This window comes from Alosa alosa, chromosome 16, assembly GCF_017589495.1.
Source record: "Alosa alosa isolate M-15738 ecotype Scorff River chromosome 16, AALO_Geno_1.1, whole genome shotgun sequence".
NCBI lineage: Eukaryota > Metazoa > Chordata > Actinopteri > Clupeiformes > Clupeidae > Alosa > Alosa alosa.
In genome coordinates, this window is record NC_063204.1 from 21,126,416 (window position 1) to 21,144,080 (window position 17,665).

The 17,665-nt window shown below is 42.7% G+C and overlaps 2 protein-coding genes across 5 annotated transcripts in view; one reads left to right on the forward strand and one right to left on the reverse strand.

Moving 5' to 3' along the window:
* Window positions 1–720: 720 nt before the first annotated feature.
* LOC125309602 lies at window positions 721–4,294 on the reverse strand. Of its 3 annotated transcripts, none has more exons than XR_007196152.1 (5): window positions 3,642–4,227; window positions 3,505–3,557; window positions 1,023–3,430; window positions 879–917; window positions 721–802 (listed from the first exon to the last, which is right to left on the reverse strand). XR_007196152.1 is itself a non-coding variant. In XM_048266633.1 (5 exons), exons 1-5 carry the CDS (start codon window positions 3,752–3,754, stop codon window positions 735–737), a joined length of 474 nt encoding a protein of 157 aa, XP_048122590.1. In that variant the 5' UTR covers window positions 3,755–4,294; the 3' UTR covers window positions 721–734. The 3 variants fall into 3 exon arrangements, 1 of the variants encoding a protein (XP_048122590.1); XM_048266633.1 differs by having other exon boundaries at window positions 3,230–3,430; window positions 3,642–4,294; XR_007196153.1 differs by lacking the exon at window positions 3,505–3,557.
* Window positions 4,295–5,221: 927 nt separating this feature from the next.
* The window catches only part of prkdc (protein kinase, DNA-activated, catalytic subunit), a 51,105-nt gene continuing 38,661 nt past the window's right edge, over window positions 5,222–17,665 (forward strand). For both annotated transcript variants that reach the window (XM_048266041.1, XM_048266042.1), the window contains exons 1-28: window positions 5,222–5,500; window positions 5,824–5,900; window positions 6,067–6,168; window positions 6,462–6,536; window positions 6,656–6,764; window positions 7,648–7,760; window positions 8,407–8,506; window positions 8,803–8,858; window positions 8,997–9,027; window positions 9,145–9,302; window positions 9,776–9,922; window positions 10,169–10,333; window positions 11,900–12,068; window positions 12,986–13,035; window positions 13,271–13,411; window positions 13,554–13,712; window positions 13,860–13,972; window positions 14,233–14,392; window positions 14,582–14,671; window positions 14,791–14,910; window positions 15,131–15,287; window positions 15,430–15,536; window positions 15,759–15,849; window positions 16,115–16,278; window positions 16,426–16,578; window positions 16,928–17,035; window positions 17,160–17,386; window positions 17,552–17,646. In XM_048266041.1, the coding sequence (XP_048121998.1) occupies window positions 5,335–5,500; window positions 5,824–5,900; window positions 6,067–6,168; window positions 6,462–6,536; window positions 6,656–6,764; window positions 7,648–7,760; window positions 8,407–8,506; window positions 8,803–8,858; window positions 8,997–9,027; window positions 9,145–9,302; window positions 9,776–9,922; window positions 10,169–10,333; window positions 11,900–12,068; window positions 12,986–13,035; window positions 13,271–13,411; window positions 13,554–13,712; window positions 13,860–13,972; window positions 14,233–14,392; window positions 14,582–14,671; window positions 14,791–14,910; window positions 15,131–15,287; window positions 15,430–15,536; window positions 15,759–15,849; window positions 16,115–16,278; window positions 16,426–16,578; window positions 16,928–17,035; window positions 17,160–17,386; window positions 17,552–17,646 (3,403 nt within the window). In that variant the 5' untranslated portion in view covers window positions 5,222–5,334. The remainder of the gene's footprint in view (window positions 5,501–5,823; window positions 5,901–6,066; window positions 6,169–6,461; window positions 6,537–6,655; window positions 6,765–7,647; window positions 7,761–8,406; window positions 8,507–8,802; window positions 8,859–8,996; window positions 9,028–9,144; window positions 9,303–9,775; window positions 9,923–10,168; window positions 10,334–11,899; window positions 12,069–12,985; window positions 13,036–13,270; window positions 13,412–13,553; window positions 13,713–13,859; window positions 13,973–14,232; window positions 14,393–14,581; window positions 14,672–14,790; window positions 14,911–15,130; window positions 15,288–15,429; window positions 15,537–15,758; window positions 15,850–16,114; window positions 16,279–16,425; window positions 16,579–16,927; window positions 17,036–17,159; window positions 17,387–17,551; window positions 17,647–17,665) is intronic.

The window sequence follows — 17,665 nt, forward strand, 5'->3', positions numbered from 1 at the left end:
GCAACTCTACTGTCCAGCAGAGGTTGCAGCTGGACAGGATAGTCAATACGGCCTCAAAAATGATTGCCTGTAAACTCTCCCCCATTTGTGAGATCTACGAGGCCCGTATACACCGGAAAGGCCTAAAGATCCTACAAGATGAGACTCACCCTGCCAACTCCCTTTTCTCCATCCTCCCATCAGTGAGAAGGTTGAGAGCAATTAGAACAAAAACCTCCCGCTTTCTTAACAGCACATACGGCAGAGCCATCAAATCTCTAAACAGCTCTCCATCCCTGAACCAGTATCTCATGAAAAAAAGGTTCTCCTAACAAGTCTGTATAGTTTGCACATCTCTTTACACTGTTTTTACAATACTCTTCTATATGTTTTATGCTACCCATATTAGTTTATTCATCTATTTATTATAAAGTTGTGGATTTGCACTCTGCATCCCTATGCACCATGTCACTTACTGTAACCTGACCCGTCACTCTAGCCTCCTGGACTGTCATCCAGGTATGTTGTGAGCAGTGTGCCCTTTTTAGCTGCCTATGTCAAGGGTGATCCTTTGTGAGACTCCGTACAGCATATGTATATATATGTTCCATGTCTTTTTTTCTGTGTGTCTATGGTGATGTCTTTGTCCGCACTGAAGCAAATCCCTAGCAACTTGCAACGAGTTGTATGGCAATAAAGTATTGAATCTTGAATCTATATAAACAGTGAGTCAGCCAACAATTGCCAGATTAATTTTATTTATTTATTAAGTCCTGTAACAAACACATCTTGATCATCAGTGGCCAGGAAGGGATGGGGAGCCCTATAAAGAACAAACACATTTCATGTAGATGATAGAAAAATCATTTGTATTATGTCCTTTAAGAATTCAATTTTACCTTGCTTTGTGTTTATGTGGGCAGCTTGTTTACAAAGTCCTGTAATACAAGATCAAAGTTATTAGCGTTTATTATTGCAAGCAAGCAAACAAACAAACAAACAAGCAAACAAACAAACAAGAAAAAACAAACAAAAACACTCACCTTCCAGGACCCCAAGATCTAGTTTGAGAGGAAAAGTCAGACTCTGCTTTTTGTAGGAAACTTAACCTGTGAGGATCTTTTGGTATAAGGGGAGGCTAATGGCATATAGCTGGTTTCTGAAAACATATGTTTAGTGATCTCATAGGGATTGAGGGATTTTACAATATAACGAGCTTGAAACCCAATAGGTTGTTTTGTGATTCTGTAGCGTTTAATGCTAGTTTTGGAAGCAGTGACCTCAGGCCTCAGACTACCCTTACTTATGCTTGGAAATAACATCTGAACCACAGAAAAGCTATTTGTACGCATCCTTGGCACTACTTTTCTCATGCCAGAATTTTTCTGATTGTAGAAACTGTATGCTTGGATTCTGCTCTGAGCAGGAGTAACTTTTATAGCTGTGTTCACTTTATGTGGCATAGAGGCAGAGGCCATTTGCAAAAGTCCTTTTGTAGTAGTTGTTTGCTGGATGGGGGTCTCCATCCTAGCTGAATTACTATAGCCTTTGTGGGCTGACCAAACATTGGAGAAGGTATTACCGGATGCACTTCTGTACACATTCACCGAAGGTGAAGGAGACAAGACACCACCATCTGGGAGTGGCTCTTGGGGCTCACTTGCGCTGCCAGGTTTCCCAGAACCAAAATTCTCATCAGAATGAGTTATGCTGCTATTTCCACTGTACAAAGTTCCCCCTTGACTCACACTGGGGGACAAGCGACTTCCACTGCCATCTCCAAAAGGACTTTGAACTTCGTGTAAAGATGGGGAACTCTCAACACTGCCAGGGAAGTCCTCTCCTTCACCCATGTTCCAGGAGGGAGCACTAGCAGGAATAAGCCTCTGCATTATAGAGTGAAACGGGTGACCTCTTGACACACCTTTAAGAGCTTGCTTTAGCAGATTGAGTGCTTCAGCCCTTGAAGGAAGGATTTGTTCATCACTGGGCTGTCTGCTCTCAGCCCCACTTGTGCTTCCAATAGAGCCATTAGCATGCTGCCCATTCATTACAAAGTGGTAGCTAGAGCTGTTCGGAGCAGGCGTGTGATGCTTTGGCTCATTCTGATTGAGGTAGCCTGAAGTTGTTCCTATAGCTGTGGCAATGACATATGGAGAAACAACTCTTGAGTCTTCAGCTCCAAGGGCATAGTTCCTTTTACTGGGCTCAGGCATCTGGACACCATGATGGGTTTGAGTAAACTGAACAGGTTGCTGGCTGCTCTGCTCTTTTTGACCAACGTAGTCTGAAGATGTGCCGAGCGTCACTGTGGCAGCAGTGGCATACAGAGAAACGGGTCTTGAAGAGTCTTCAGATCCAAACTGTGCGTCTGGTCTTGAATAGTACTCATTTGGACTCCAGACAGGGTTCTTTTTAGGCTCAGAAATGTGGACACCATGACTCAAGGGAGTTTGAGCAGACTGAACATGTTGCTGGCTCCGCCTCTTTTTTTGATGCAAATCATCGGAAGCAGTTTTCACCTCCTGTGAGGTCTTACTGCCATACTGAGATCTAGAATTTGGACCATTAAAGACTTTAATCAGGTCCAACTTTTTGTCTGGGCTTCCATGATAACTTTTCTGCACCCAATCATTAGTTTGAGGCCTTGGTTGAAAAACTGCCCTTTTAAAAGGTTGCTGGTTAGTCTTGATGGCACCACTGTATTGGCTAGAACCGCTCTGCAGTTGAACAAGCCTGTCTTCACCCGACACAGGCTGTCTATACATGGCAAATGTGTCAGGTTCACGCATTTGAATTGACCTGGTGGGGTTTTGGCCAATTTCATCATCATTCTGAAAAAATATTGAGTTGGTTGGCTGCATTACTTTGACTGCACTAGGCTGAAGTCTATGGACCTGGGGGGAACTGATGGAATTACTAGGGAGAACAGCCATGCCTCCAGGATTACTTGGTAAAGCATTATAATAACTGGGGAGTGAGGCAGAGTTACTGTAATCATGATCTCCTTCTTGAGAACTACCTGTAACGTTTTGTATGGAACCAACAGGAACTTTTGCACGGTTAACATTCTGAAAGCTAGATGAGCCAACATTCCCACTCTGGGAGAGGGCAGGATTTCCTTGTGCAGGCAGCGCACACCATGAACACAGTTCTCTTGCAAATTGCTTAGAGATGGAAGAGTTTAAATCAGTAGCTGAGAAACCAGTAGCTGAGAGTTCAGAAGCCTTGGGATCAAATTGATGATTACCAAGAGCCTGCCCAGAGGTTACTGCCTTTGCAAACATCCATTGCATACTAGGATTCTCCCAGGTCTCCAGTGGCTCTAGAGAGAACGACTGCTGCTGTTTAGAATCATGTTTTGAAGAGTCGGCTATGTCTCCTAATGTGGAGACCCAGTCATCAGAGCCAGGGTGATAACCTCCAGTGTCGCCAGAAATGGGTCCTGACCCTTTACAAGTAAAAGAGCAGATTTAGACTTTTGGACCACAAATACACAAACATGATATTGACTAAGAAAGTTACCTTCCGGAAGTTGTTCAGACAAGACAATCCCCAACATAAAAACTGCCCAAGCCCTGACAAACAAGACATAGGCTATATGAAACTTAATATTATACGAAAGACTTACTTTGTTTTATGATATAGTCTACAAAACTTACCTTAAAATTAAGTCTGCAGCCATGATGTCTGCAAACACCCACGAAAAAGCAGCGGTAACAAAAATGTCACCAGGCCATGCAGACAGTGATATGGCCGTTTTAGGTCCAATCATGAACTTCCAATCACTGCATTAATGTTAATTAACAGCTGTTCTTGAGTTTTGAGTGGGAGTGGACACAGTCAACAACTGAACCAGAGTTAACAACGTAGCTGTAAAAATTAAGACAATGTAAAACAGAAAGATGTCGATTTTGGCCTGGCCAGGCCCGGAGTGGGTAATCGGGAGAATTCCCGGTGGGCCGCTTCACTATTGGGCCGGTCGAGGGAAAAATATTAACATTTGCCACGTTAATCTAGCTTTAAGTTGGCTACACACGTTCGCATCCTATGCCTAACACCACCACAGCCTCTGCATGAGTTGTTTTCGCCTTCCAAGAAGAGTTAATTGGTTGGGTCCATATAGCCCGTCTTTTCTAAAAAGTTTTCTCAGATACCAGCTGGGCCGGCACTACCGTAGTGATAAGCGTCAGGGAGGATGGATGGTAGAAAGAGGCCATGAGGGACTGGAAAGGCCAGGTGAAAAATACGATAAGTATTGGAGGAAAATGCTGCCAAATGTGCCAAACTTCCAGATTTTTTTTGAAGAGGACAGAATAAGTGGCAACTGGTAAATTAGCCATGATTATAGCGCCGTAGCCTATTATTGGGTTAATACTGGACGTTGTAGCGTTGTCAACCTATTCGCAAGCAACATATTAAATTAATTAAAACAATTTGCCTTTTTGTATCATTCAATATGGCGATTCATAGACTTTGCAAATATTATGCAAATATTGATCACAAAACTCAAGCTTAATGCAGTAGCCTAGGCCTAAAAACAAAAGTAGCCTCTGAGCAGCAGATCAGCCAGTCCCCCGCTGAAAATGATGAGCCTGAAATTAGCTATGACTACAGGGACAAGTAGAAAGGATAATAGAGTTAACCATATGAATTAAAATTATTTTATGTAAGAAAGAACAGTAGGCTATATGACAGCAGTAGGCTACATGATCAACCTATATGCCTTGTTTGCTCAGAAGTGGGTGTAGTAAAGGAGCAAAGCACCAAACAACAACATGATAGCTGACCCATGCAGAAAAAACATGTAAACAATAGTTCAATATGCCTCTTAGTGGAATTGTGGGATACATTTCAAATGCTTTATTTCTTCCTTCCCGTTTTTGTTAACTTATCAACTTATCCTTGTGGAATAGTGGAATATTGGTAGCCTATAATAAAAACTACAGGATAGTAAGAGCTGAAATGTTGCCTTATTCATCCAATTTCCACCACCACTAAAAAGTGGGCCGGCCTTGGGGCTGAAACTCCCGGGCTGAAAAGTGGCCCCACTGCGGCCCTGATTTTGGCTGTAATTATATGAGCATTTCGTTGACTTGCAACCGCTCACATATATTGATAAATTAAATCAGGCACTCCATGAAAACAGCAGTAGGGCCTATCAGTGCTTGCAGTGCCCTCTACAGTTTAGTCTGGTTTGGTCGTCATGTGTCGTCATGTTTGAGTAAAAGGAAGTGGGCAAACCTCGCTCTCGCATGGGCTCTGTTTGTTGTGTTCATTTGCCGCCGATTTTGTTGTTTGAGCATGCAAAATCTGTAACAGCTACACAAAGAAAGCACCTTTATTCGCACTAAAATGTCTTCCGACACAGCCGGTAGTGTTGGAGGTATTCAAGGCTATCTGATAAAACTCCATGGTTATCTCACTGATTCTGATACAAGGATTGCAGCTCTAAGGTGCCACGACATAATTGGCGATTTAGGGCAAGAATGCATGGTTACAAAGAGCGAAAATGAATTAGGTGAGTGAATAAACAGCGAAATTAGCAACACAATACCTTCTATTTTGGGTGTATGTAGAGGCAGCTTGATGTTAGCTATATGACAAACTTTTGCTAAGTCGGCTAGCTAGCCTACCTGCTTGATCCTATATGAAAGAAGTGTATGAACCTTGCTGTAATAGCAGCATATTTAAAACATTTCAGTCAAAGTACATTTTAAATCATACAGAAAAGTTCAGCTTCCAATGAATGCAATCACACCTCATTTTAAGTGTTAAGTATTTATCTTGTCATTGCTCCAATAAATTACATAAAACGTTATTAAATGTAACCTTACCCATCAGTTTTACAGACGTCCTTGCTATTCGCAAAAGAAGAGGGTTTACTCAGTTTTCTCAGAAAATCCTTGTCCAGTGAAGAGGTGTGTAGCTTTGTTATGTATGAGAGGTTGCATGTATTTTCTGTTGACATCCAATTTTATAAGATGCCTCTCGAGCACGATATTAAAACACAATAATACCCGTGCTACATTCTTCTCTGGTTCTTTGTGCAGTTCAACAGTATATTTCTTATGGTGTTATCTATAGCTAAGAGATGCCCGACTGGATATTCTGCGTCTTTTGGAAAGCTTTCTTCAAAAGATATCCACTGTCAAAGGATGGGAAAAGACTTATGCCATTGAGCTGAAGGTACAGTTACACAGCATTGCATACAGTTCACTGTGAACTGATGAACATTTGAGTGGAGTATGTTCTGTGATTGCATTTTGATCTGTGTTAGGGAATCTCATGCATGTCTGACCTGTCACATTTTCAAGGGCATATTCAATTGATTACCACTCAGTCTAATTCTCAGATGCAAGTCATAATGCTATTCAGTTAGTGAGCCATAAGCATCTCTAATCCTGCTGATACAGTCTGCATTATTAAATCAAGATGGTTTGATCCGTAATGGTTTAATGGTTTCTCCATCTCTCACTCAGGACGCTTGTTTGGTTGTGTACACCAAAGACAAAGCGGCCAAATGCCGTGCCCCAGCCTTGGAGCTACTGATCAAGGTATGAGACATTTTTTGATAACTGGCATAACTGGATTTTAGGATGTGAAACCTTTATAATGAAACTTCCACAACATAGTGTATGCATTTTTATACAAATGTCTTTTCTGCTCTTTCTAGCTCTTGTATCTGACAAAGGATTCCAGTGTTGGCCAAAACTTGCAAGTGGGGGATATGTTCAACAAGTTTTATGGCGAACTCTGTCAGAAGAACAAATTACCTGATACAGGCAAGTAGGAATGTAACGATATAACGTTATTATCGCGATATTTTTAAAAGTGTGTTCAATATGTTCAGAAAGGACTAATAGGCTGAAATAGTTTCAAAAAGTGTGACAGCATTTACTATTACAAAATATAGGCAAAACCTTATCAAAAGTGCAACATTTAACCAGGGACGCTGGAACTCATTTTCATCTGGGGGTGCTCATAGAGGGGGTGCTGTGGGAGGGTAAAAAATTGTTACTGAGTAGATGTGATTCTTTTATTCTGGTGCATTTTAAGGTGGCCTATTGCTACTGGAGAAAGGCATATTTTCATTCACATTCATAGGCCTACCTGGCATAGGCCTATCCTGACTCCACAAACAAACCTGGCTGAGCTGAGCATTCTTAATTCATAGTATAACGTTACCGTGACATTGTGTGTTGTTCCGTTCACTTTTTCCTTGGTCACGTATAATTGGCTTTGTGCCACAATTAAATCCATCAAGTAGATAACAGAATCAATAGGGTACCAGTTTTATTTCATTGTACCAGGCCTACTGTATGTCAAAAGCAGGCTCGGATGAAGCTGGGAAGGATTAAACACACGGTTTCCACACCGTGGTAATCATCCGTGATAATCATGATATTTGAAATGAAAACGGTAATTGTTATCGTCAACATTTTTATCACGGTTTACCATTATACCGGTAGTCGTTACATCCCTACAGGCAAGAATTGATTGCTAGCCTTTGACAGTAAAGCCAGCCCAAATACTGTTTTTTTCCCTTTAATAAGATGTGATTAATTCAGTCTAACTAAATCAGATCTAGGATGTAGAGTAACAAAGAATGTGGGACATTCATGCTGAAATCCCTTGTACAAATTCTCTTGTGGTTTATTGTTCCAGTGCTTGGTAACATCTATGAGCTTTTGGGAGTATTGGGTGAAGTCCATCCCAGCGAGATGGTATCAAACTCAGAAAAACTCTACAGAGCATACCTTGGAGAGCTAAAAGGCCAGGTAAATACTATAGGTGCGAGTTTGACAGTGTATTTTTGTGAGTGAAGTCAGACGCACAAAGTTTGCAGAGTCAGGCCGAAGTTAATTAAAGCTGCAGTTGGCAAGTCTGACAGATTGAGCCAAAATGTTGAATGTTTACAACTCTCATGCCCCTCCCCTACTACCACCCAGCACCCTCTCATCGAGTTTGTGCTAGTCAGTGCGCACCAAACTGCACCAGACTGTGATTGACAGTCAGATCTCACACAGCCCTGCTCTGATTGGACCAGAAGAACCGGGAGCTGTGGATTTTTGCAAAATAAATAACAGGCTCTAGGTGGAGATAGAAGTGTGTTTTTTTTTTTCTAAAACCGGCTGATTTATGTTGTTGAGCATAGTGTCGGTTTCAGTGAATATGATCAAAAAAATCTTGCCAACTGCAGCTTTAATAAAAGAGAAATAGATAGGTCAGAATTTAACACTGGTTGAATGTGATTGACTAAACCAATTTCACTTCACCGGAGTGGTCCATTTCAGAGTGCCCACCTTGACGTAGCTTCCCGTTACCTATATCGCCACTGAACTCAGGCCCCATCTGTCTCATTTCCATGCTCTCGCAATACTCTGGTGATCTGTGAGACATAGAATTATGATTTGCTGTCCGCAGATGACCTCTGCTACGAGGGAGCCGAAACTGCCAGTGGTGGCTGGGTGCCTGAGGGGGATCACAGCGCTCATGGTGAACTTCACCAAGTCTATGGAGGAGGGTGTGTGGTCTTCTCTGCCTGTCTGATTTTCTATGTCACTCTACAGCAGGCACTTTTAGATTGGCATTGGCAGTAACATAGTGATTTACATTCTCATTTGAGACAAACTACAGTGGAATCATTTTCTCAAGATTTATTTTTTTTTACATCTTTTCAGAGCTCATTGTCATTTTATTGATGATAGCAAATCATGCTTATTGTTGTCCTGTACACATGTAGTGCTTTGTTCTTTCCATTGGTTAGTCTCAACCACCTGTAAATCTTACAGTTGATACAGTATATATCCTCCCATACAGATCCCACAGCTTCAAAAGAGATCTTTGATTATGCACTGAAAGCCATTAGTCCTCAGGTAGGAACCCTAACTCTACCCTTGCCTTACCTTCAGTATATCAAAAATGTACATGATAACTAAGCTCCTCCACTCATAGAAGGTATTTTATGAATCTAGAGGGTATTTTGATTTCACTTCTATATCTCATTTGTACAGAGTGAAATGAAGCGTTATGCTGTCACCTTTGGTAAGCCTGATCACTTATTTTGAATATGAAGCTTATGTATGTATTTCAGTTTTTTGCCCCCTGATTTGACATGAACGTCTCTGTCTCTCTTCTCGTCTTGTCTTGTCATTCTCTCAGCTGGACTCAGGCTATTTGCCAAGCATGCCGTCCAGTTCAGCAGCTGTCTGATGGATCACTACAGGACAGTGTTTGAGGTCATGTCCAAACTGTGTGGCCACATCAATATGGAGATGAAGAAGACCAGTTATTATGCCCTGGAGTCATTTCTAAAACAAGTGAGCCAATTGAAAAGACTACACAAGCGTTTCAGTTTCACCTCTTGATTAAGTGGGCCATTTCTGGACCTGCAAAGGTGGTGCTCTTGGTGCTCTTGGGTGCTCCTTGTTGGTGCCCCCCAATCCCATCCTCCCCCACCTTTCTTATGCAGCCCTTGCCACTTAATCTACTAAACCCCTCTTCTACTGCACTTTTTACCCCCCATAAATGCACAAATAGGCTGACACCAGACATAATTTCACGGCATTTCTTACATCCAGTAACTATATGCATGTGACAATAAACTTCCTTGTAAATGGGTCTAGAATTTTGATGCCTGAAGTTTGAAATTGTGTAAAGTTACGTCTAGTTTGTTAACCTGGGTGGATGACTTGTTAACTATGGTAGCTACCACAAATTGATTACTCTATAACAGTTGAATCTTGAATTTTGTTAGTTTGTTAATTCTTGTTCTATCTTTAACCCTGAACAGGTTGCAGTACTGGTAGCAGAAAACATTGAAGAGCACAAAAGCAAGCTGAAGTTCTTCATGCAGAAATTCTGTGCCATCATTAAGACCTTAGACTCTTCTAACAAGGAGCTCTCCATTGCCATACGAGGATATGGGCTCTTTGCTGCTGTAGGTTTTATTTTCAAGCATTATTGTCATACCCATTATCAAACCCACTATTAAAATGGATTAGATTTAAAACGACCTTATAGTAATTTCACATAGGAGCATCTGTTCACTATAAGTATAGGGGTAGACATATTAAATGAGGACTAAAGATAGAAATCAAGTTATTGAGTTATCAAGTTCATGTATTAATGAGCAAGTAATTATAGTGTGACCACATATCCATGCCTTTCCTTTGGTCTTCTTCAGCCGTGTAAGGTGGTCTGCCCACAGGACGTGGACTTAATGTATACAGAGCTGATCCAGCGCTGCAAGCAGATGTACCTCACTGAGTCAGACCGGGATGATGATAACATCTACCAGCTCCCCAGCTTCCTGGACTCCATCGCCAGTGTCCTCGTACACCTGGACAGGGTACAGTGTCTGTGTCCATTCAATTAAATGTGCAGATCTTTCTCGTGAAGGGTCGTCATTGGTGAAGCTGAAATTTGTTCCATTGTCAGTAATGCAAGTTGCAAGCCTCTCGGATCGCAGTGTCCCGCCGGCGGGATGGTTACCCCCTCCCCCACCTAACCCCAATATTCTAAATAAGTTTTATACATCAGATTCTTATGTAGCATAATCTATTATACATCATTTAAAAAAGCTTGGACTCTTGGGAATCAATACATGACAATCTTGTTCATGTAATATATGTGTTGTGCTTTACATGATCAAAATGATCTTACTATGTCTCAATTCAAAATGGCCGACGGACTCCCTCCCCCCATTAGTGATTTCCTACCCTCTAGGTCTTGTGTATATCCTTAGCAATGTAGATATAGCATATTGGGTCTTGAAATGTCCACAAGAACCCATAGAAATGGAATATCCATGTTGTGTCATCCAATATAAGTTGTGTAGATGTATAGTCCATCTTATACACACCAATTGAATTGAAATAGAAATGGCAAAGATTTATATTTTTGTGTAATTATTCCATATTTGGTGTAGTCATTCCATATCAGAACCCTTCAAGTACAATTTAAATGCAAGCATGAAACTTCAGAGTGTTACCCTTCATTTGAGACCAAGATAATGCTTCTACACAAAGGGGTTCATTTGCAGTAAGTATTTGATTGGCAGTATGCATTTTGGGCAACCAAAAGTCCTATGAGGAGTTTCCATAGATCATTTTACAAAACGCATGAGCATGCCTTTGCAAATAATGGTTTAAAATACTCATATTTTCATTCAATATTGATCTACTTTTACACACACCTTCACAAGTATAAGTAAGTAAGTATAAGTATATATACTCTTTTGATCCCGTGAGGGAAATTTGGTCTCTGCATTTATCCCAATCCGTGAATTAGTGAAACACACTTAGCACACAGTGAACACACAGTGAGGTGAAGCACACAGCGGCGCTCGGGGAGCAGTGATGGGTTAGGTGCCTTGCTCTAGGGCACTTCAGCCGTGCCTACTGGTCGGGGTTCGAACCGGCAACCCTCCGGTTACAAGTCCGAAGCGCTAACCAGTAGGCCACGGCGCTAGGGCTCAGTTGTGTTTCTAAGTCATATCAAGTGATCTAGAGGGTTGAAATGTGGTCAGTTCAGAGATGCTTGTAATCCGGCAGAAAGAAAAAACAATATTCTAGCCTAGCCAATATTCTAGTTACTCTGTGTTAGTACACCTCACAGTTATTCTTATTGTTTCCCAATAAATTACAGTGTCTCAGCTTTCCAAAGAGGTCAAGCATTTGATTATAGGGCAAACTAGGTGGGAACAGTGGCCCCTGAAGCACGTGCTGTGCAATTTCAGGCAAAAACTTGAAATTGGTTTTAAGAACGAAAGAGTTCGTTGTTTTACTTATGAAATAACATGACTTCTCCATCAGGACTCTTCTGACAATTGGATTAGTAAAAGACGTTTGCCTCTGTATGGACTATCGATCACCGATTGGCCCCTTTTGACAAAGTGTCTCCTGGCTAACTGCAGATCCCTGAGGTCTACACACCAGTCCTGGAGCGGCTCCTGGTGGTCCAAATGGACAGCTTCCCCCAGTACAGCCAGCGGATGCAGCACACCACCTGCCGAGCCATCATCAAGGTGCTCGTTGCCATGGCAGCCAAGGGTCCAGTGCTTTGGAGCTTCATCAGTTCTGTTGGTAAGCAGGAGGGTGGGGCAATATGGCCGTCCAAGGTAGTGACACCAGGCTCATGAGGCAGTTTGGTTAGGGGGAGATCAGTCAAAGCAGAGTATGGCGTTATTTTTCGAGAGCTCAGTGAAACATCTTCACAAGCAAATAAGTTCGCTCGCAGCTGTTTTTTCCTCTCTTGCTGTTGTATTTTCCTTGCTCGCTGCTGTGTCTGCGCGTGTGAATTATCATAATGGGAGAAATATTCAGTAAACAATACACACACACATATCGAGAGAAGAGAGACTATAAACTGTAGTATTGGGATACCTACCATTACACCCACAAGGACTTCAATGAACAATTATTGTAAGCCAGGCCGCCTTGTCCAACATCAGTGCCTGACCTCAAAAAAATACTAAATGGGCAAACATTTCCACAGACACTCTAAAATCTAAGATCCTTCCCAAAACAATGGAAGCTGCTACAGCTGTAAAGGGTGAACCAACTCCATATTAATACCTATGGATGTAGAATGGGATTCCAATTGACGGTCCTGAGGGTATAATGGGAGGTGTCCCAATGCTTCTGTATGTATAGTGTATATCTAGGTGTATAAGAATATACCGTTTTTTCCGGACTATAAGTCGTACCGGAGTATAAGTCGCACCAGTCAAAAAATGTGTCATGAAGAGGGAAAAAACATATATATATATATATATATATATATATATATATATATATATATATATATATATAAATAAATATCGTCGCAGGACCAGCCAAACTATGAAAAAAAAGTGTGACTTATAGTCCGGAAAATACGGTATACGTAAATAAAGCATATTGGAGATGACTAAATTATTGACCCTTGTAATAAGCTTTAATGTAAGTATCGTGGCTTTTGGTGGTGTTATTGGTTATCTAATGTTATTTTTTTCCCACAGTGCACCAGGGATTGATCCGTGTTTGTTCAAAGCCGATACCTCAACTAGAGGTGAGTCAGGAATGTTGGGACAGCTATCTTTGTGACATGCTAATGAACTAGTTTAAACCTAGTTTGCATAAAGATATCCATTCACACAAATTGTGTGCATGCCATACTGGTTGGACCACAGCCACGTGCACAAAAGGGGGTCGACCTTGTGGCACCCATAGATTGGTCATACATTGTGGTTCTTTCATCACTAATTTAGCAGGTTTCTTTTTAAGAACAGTTTCCTGTGTTTCAGGATGGTGGCACTTCTCAGGGTGATCCCTCACAGGGGGAAGGTGGGGAGTCCTCCCAGATGCGTACTGGGAAATGGAAGGTTCCATCCTGCCGGGACTATCTCGAGCTTTTCAGGGGAATTCTAGACTGTGAAAATCTCACCGTAAGACATCAAGTTTATGATTTAGATGCACCCTCTTCATTGATTTGATTTGGAAGTGAATTAATGTCACAGTCCCTGAAGTCCATGACTAGGCTTGATATGCAGATGTCCTAAAAGCATGTTGGACCATTCTGTCTTTTAGCACACTGGGTTTTTGGATGGAACCCTGGAGTCCCAAAACTCCAACCTGTCCTCCTTGAATCGACTTTTGTACGATGAGGTGGTGAAGTCCGTCATAAAGGTCATCGAGAAGCTGGATCTCTCTGTGCAGAAAATCAACATGGAGGAGGAGGCAGGGCAGGTCTGGCTCCCAAATGCTAAATGCTTACATACATGTACAGTACTGCACATTTATCCACCCACAGCCATTCAGCGAAGCTACCTGTGCCTGTTAGATGCCTAAAGGTTCCTCTTGCTTTTAAGCTGTGTTGATTTTCTCCCACCACAGGGTCAGACTGATGGAGGCAGCGCCCTTGTGCCATCATCAGATCCTGCCGCCCATCTCATCCCCAACAGACCTAAAGACTTCACCGCCTTTATTAACCTGGTGGACTTCAGCAGGTAGTAGAAGGCCAAAAATAGTGAACTGCTTAGTTCACACAAAATGTCCTATGTTACAATCTCAAGGCATAAATCAGCTTATTTTCACTAATAGTTGTGTTTAACAATTCACTGGCATTCACTGTAGCTGACTTGTCTGGGGCTGGCTGAGTCAGTTGCGTTACGAAGGGGAAGTTTGGAATCTTGATCCGTGCTTGAGCCCTCTCCACTGACGTTGTTGTTGTTGTTGATGATGATGATGATGATGATGCCGCCTGCAGTGAGCTGCTGTCCCAGAAGAGGTTGGAGTATTTCGAGCAGTGGGTGTACCCTCTGAGCCACGAGCTCATCCTCCAGTCCATCCGCTTCCCACTGGTCAGCGGTTTCTACCGGCTGCTCTCCCTCACCATGACCATCGCCAAGAAGATCAAATACTTCCAGGTAACAAACAGAGGATGGGTGTTTTAAAAACATTATTGAATGTAGCAAAGACCCTCTATGTCTGGGACTTAATTTGTTGTGATGAATTTCATGTGTTATGAACATCTACTGATGTGTTATAAGAAGGTACACTTACGGTACGGTATTTGACATGATCGTTGTTGTTGACCACCAATATTTCCTTGACAGGGTATTAGCCCCAAGAGCTACAAAGCTAAAGAGGACAAGGATCCAGTTAAATGTGCCTGCTTTGCTCTTGTGTCCAAGTTTGGAAAAGAGGTAATAATAAGGCAAATCTCTAAGAACTTATACAGAACCTAGAGAAATTAATTTGACCTGAATTATAACATTTTAATGCTGAATATGTCGGATATGTACTGTCTCTGCTCTCCTTGCAGGTGTCAGTGCGTATTAAGCAGTATAAGGATGAGCTGCTAGCTGCCTGCCTGACATTTGTCTTGTCGCTGCACCATGATGTTGTGGCGCTGGACATCAAGGCCTATATCCCTGCCCTTCAGGTTAATTTAAAGATTATTTTACGACATTATTACATATTTTTTCCCAAAGACTTTCTTGAAAGGACTTCTTTGACCCTTCCTTAACAAACATACGTAACTGCGCTGCAACAGTTCCAGAGTGCAGCCAGTATTACTGCATTCAGGGCTTACTTATTCTCTGCATGAAATATATATTAAAAAATTTAAATCCTCTGATTGACCTTTGACCTCCTGACCCCAGGCTGCCCTGCGTTTGGGTCTGAGCCACGCGCCCCTGGCCACGGCTGCGCTGGATGCCCTGGAGCTCTGGTCCGCACACATCCCACGCGAGACCATGCAGCCCCACTATGGCGACATCCTGCCGCACCTGGACGGCTACCTGAAAACAGCCGCTGGGGGTGAGTACTGCAGCTCCACTGGCCAGCAAGCTGCTCTGAGCTGTCGTGCTGAGGGCGCTCCGTTGTGTGATTTGTCATTGGACATGAAGATGAGTAGCTGAAATAGACTAAATGAATGAAATCATGTGTTCATTGTTTTCAGACAAGGAGGAGAGTGGGATGGAAGTGATGTGTCTGTCCTCTGGCACTGAGAAGAGTTATGGGAGAGTGATGATGAGACTGCTGAAGAGGGCAAAGCACCTGCCTATGGTAGTTACTGTACACCGAGAAGTACACACACACACACATATATGTGAATATATTTGCTGTATTTTGTGTGAAATAAGCAGGGTTACTCCAGCGAGACAGTGATACTATGTTTATGACTCATAACACCAGACCCTACAACAACACTACTATCTACAAGGAGCGGCAGTTGAGCAAACTTGTTTGTGTGGTGTGCTTATGTTGGTTTCTTTGTGTCTGTCACAGGGAGACGAGTCGCCCATCGCAGTGGTGAGGAGGAGGGTGGTGCGACTCCTGGGCCACCTCGGAGGGCAGCTGAACAGGAGTCTGGTGACCGGTGAGCTCCATACAGATACTCACTCATATACAGATTTGCACTTTGTTGTGTCTGACACTCAACTATGAGGGGAATCCCTCAATTAACATCAGTTCTCATGAACATGGATTATTTGAGGTCTTGTTTGCTTATAATGCTATGGTATAATGTTGACCAAAAACAAATTCTGACACATACTAAAGCATTTTACTTGATAAGGTGGTAATGTAGATCTAGGTTAATCGCTCAGTATCGTTGTGTTTATCCCTCTCCCCCTCCTCTTCAGCCATCTCTGCGGAGGACATGATGAAGAAGTTTGTGGCGTGGGACAGTGAGAGGAGGCTGAACTTTGCTGTGCCCTTCTCAGACATGAAGCCCGTCATTTACCTGGACTGCTTCCTGCCTCGCATCACAGAGCTGGCGCTGACCTCCAGCGACAGACAGACCAAGGTGCGAAATATGGGCTGTGGACGGATTACATTTGCAACTGATTCCATAAGTCTTTGATTATTGTGAATGGTGTTCAGTTTGTGTTTGATATCCATGTAACTCTGGACTTTTGTGTGTGTGTGTGTGTGTGTGTGTGTGTAAACCCAGGTGGCAGCTTGTGAGCTGCTCCACAGTCTGGTGGTGTATATGGTGGGTAAGGGAGCTCAGATGGCCGAAGGGGACAAGTCCAATCCTCCCATGTACAACCTCCACAAGCGCGTCTTCCCCGTGCTGCTGCGACTGGCCTGTGACGTGGACCAGGTCAGAGGTCCTTTTTATCTTTGTTAAAAGTATATCTCACACATGTGTGTATGTGCTTAGGAATTTAATATGTATTCATTGAATGAATTCATATGTATGATTCTATGTATGAATTTATGTATACAGTTCTATGTCTATGCATTTGATCTCTCACTGCTCGGGTAAAGCAATTAATCTCGCAAGGACCATTATGGTCCAACAATATCTATAGTACTGTATACCTGTGACCTGTTGTATACTAGTATGCAATATATTGTTCTACACATTGTTACGCAAAATTTGTGTTTAGGTTTTTGTCAAAAAATCTTGTTTTGCATTCTAAGCAAAAACATTTTTACAACTGTTTCAGGTGACGAGGCAGCTCTTTGAGCCTCTGGTTATGCAGCTTATCCATTGGTTCACCAACAACAAGAAGTTTGAGAGCCAGGACACCGTTGCCGTGCTGGAGGCCATCATGGTAAGCAGCTGCGTGGGCCATTGGGCCAAGTTCTGTATACTGCTTTGTAAAGACATCACTTATTGCCGTTATTCATCTCTAACTAAACTGCCCATGTTATCTGCCACCCGCCTCTCCTGTCTAGGATGGCGTGATAGACCCTCTGGACAGCACCCTGCGGGACTTCAGCGGCCGCTGCATCCAGGAGTTTGTGAGGTGGTCCATCAAGCAGACCACGCCCAAGCAGCAGGAGAAGAGCCCGGCCAACATCAAGTCCCTCTTCAAGCGCATCTACAGCCTGGCGCTGCACCCCAACGTCTTCAAGAGGCTGGGCGCCGCACTGGCTTTCAACAGCATCTACAGGCAGTTCAGGTAAGCTCGTTTTCATCAGTGTGACAACAAGTGTGATGTAGTGGGTGTGAGTGTGCTGTCGGGCACTTCCATGGACTTGGAATATGTCGAATCGTGCTCTGATGTATTTTTTTGGTTTTCTCTGTTTAATTCATGTTCCGATGATGCTGTGTTTTGGTCTGTCAGGGAGGAGAATTCCCTGGTGGAGCAGTTTGTCTTTGAAGTTTTTGTCGTGTTTGTGGAGAGCTTGGCACTAGCCCACGCAGATGAGAAGTCAATGGGTAAGGCTGCTGCGTGCTA

Bases quoted from the DNA above. Each gene is read 5' to 3' on its own strand.
- LOC125309602 (XM_048266633.1), bottom strand. From the start codon at position 3,754: ATGATTGGACCTAAAACGGCCATATCACTGTCTGCATGGCCTGGTGAC. The intron at 3,558-3,641 runs GTAAGTTTTGTA...CTTGTTTGTCAG, and splicing joins GCTGCAGACTTAATTTTAAG to GGCTTGGGCAGTTTTTATGT. The intron at 918-3,229 runs GTAATCATCAAT...CTTGTATTACAG, and splicing joins AACCTCTGGGCAGGCTCTTG to GACTTTGTAAACAAGCTGCC.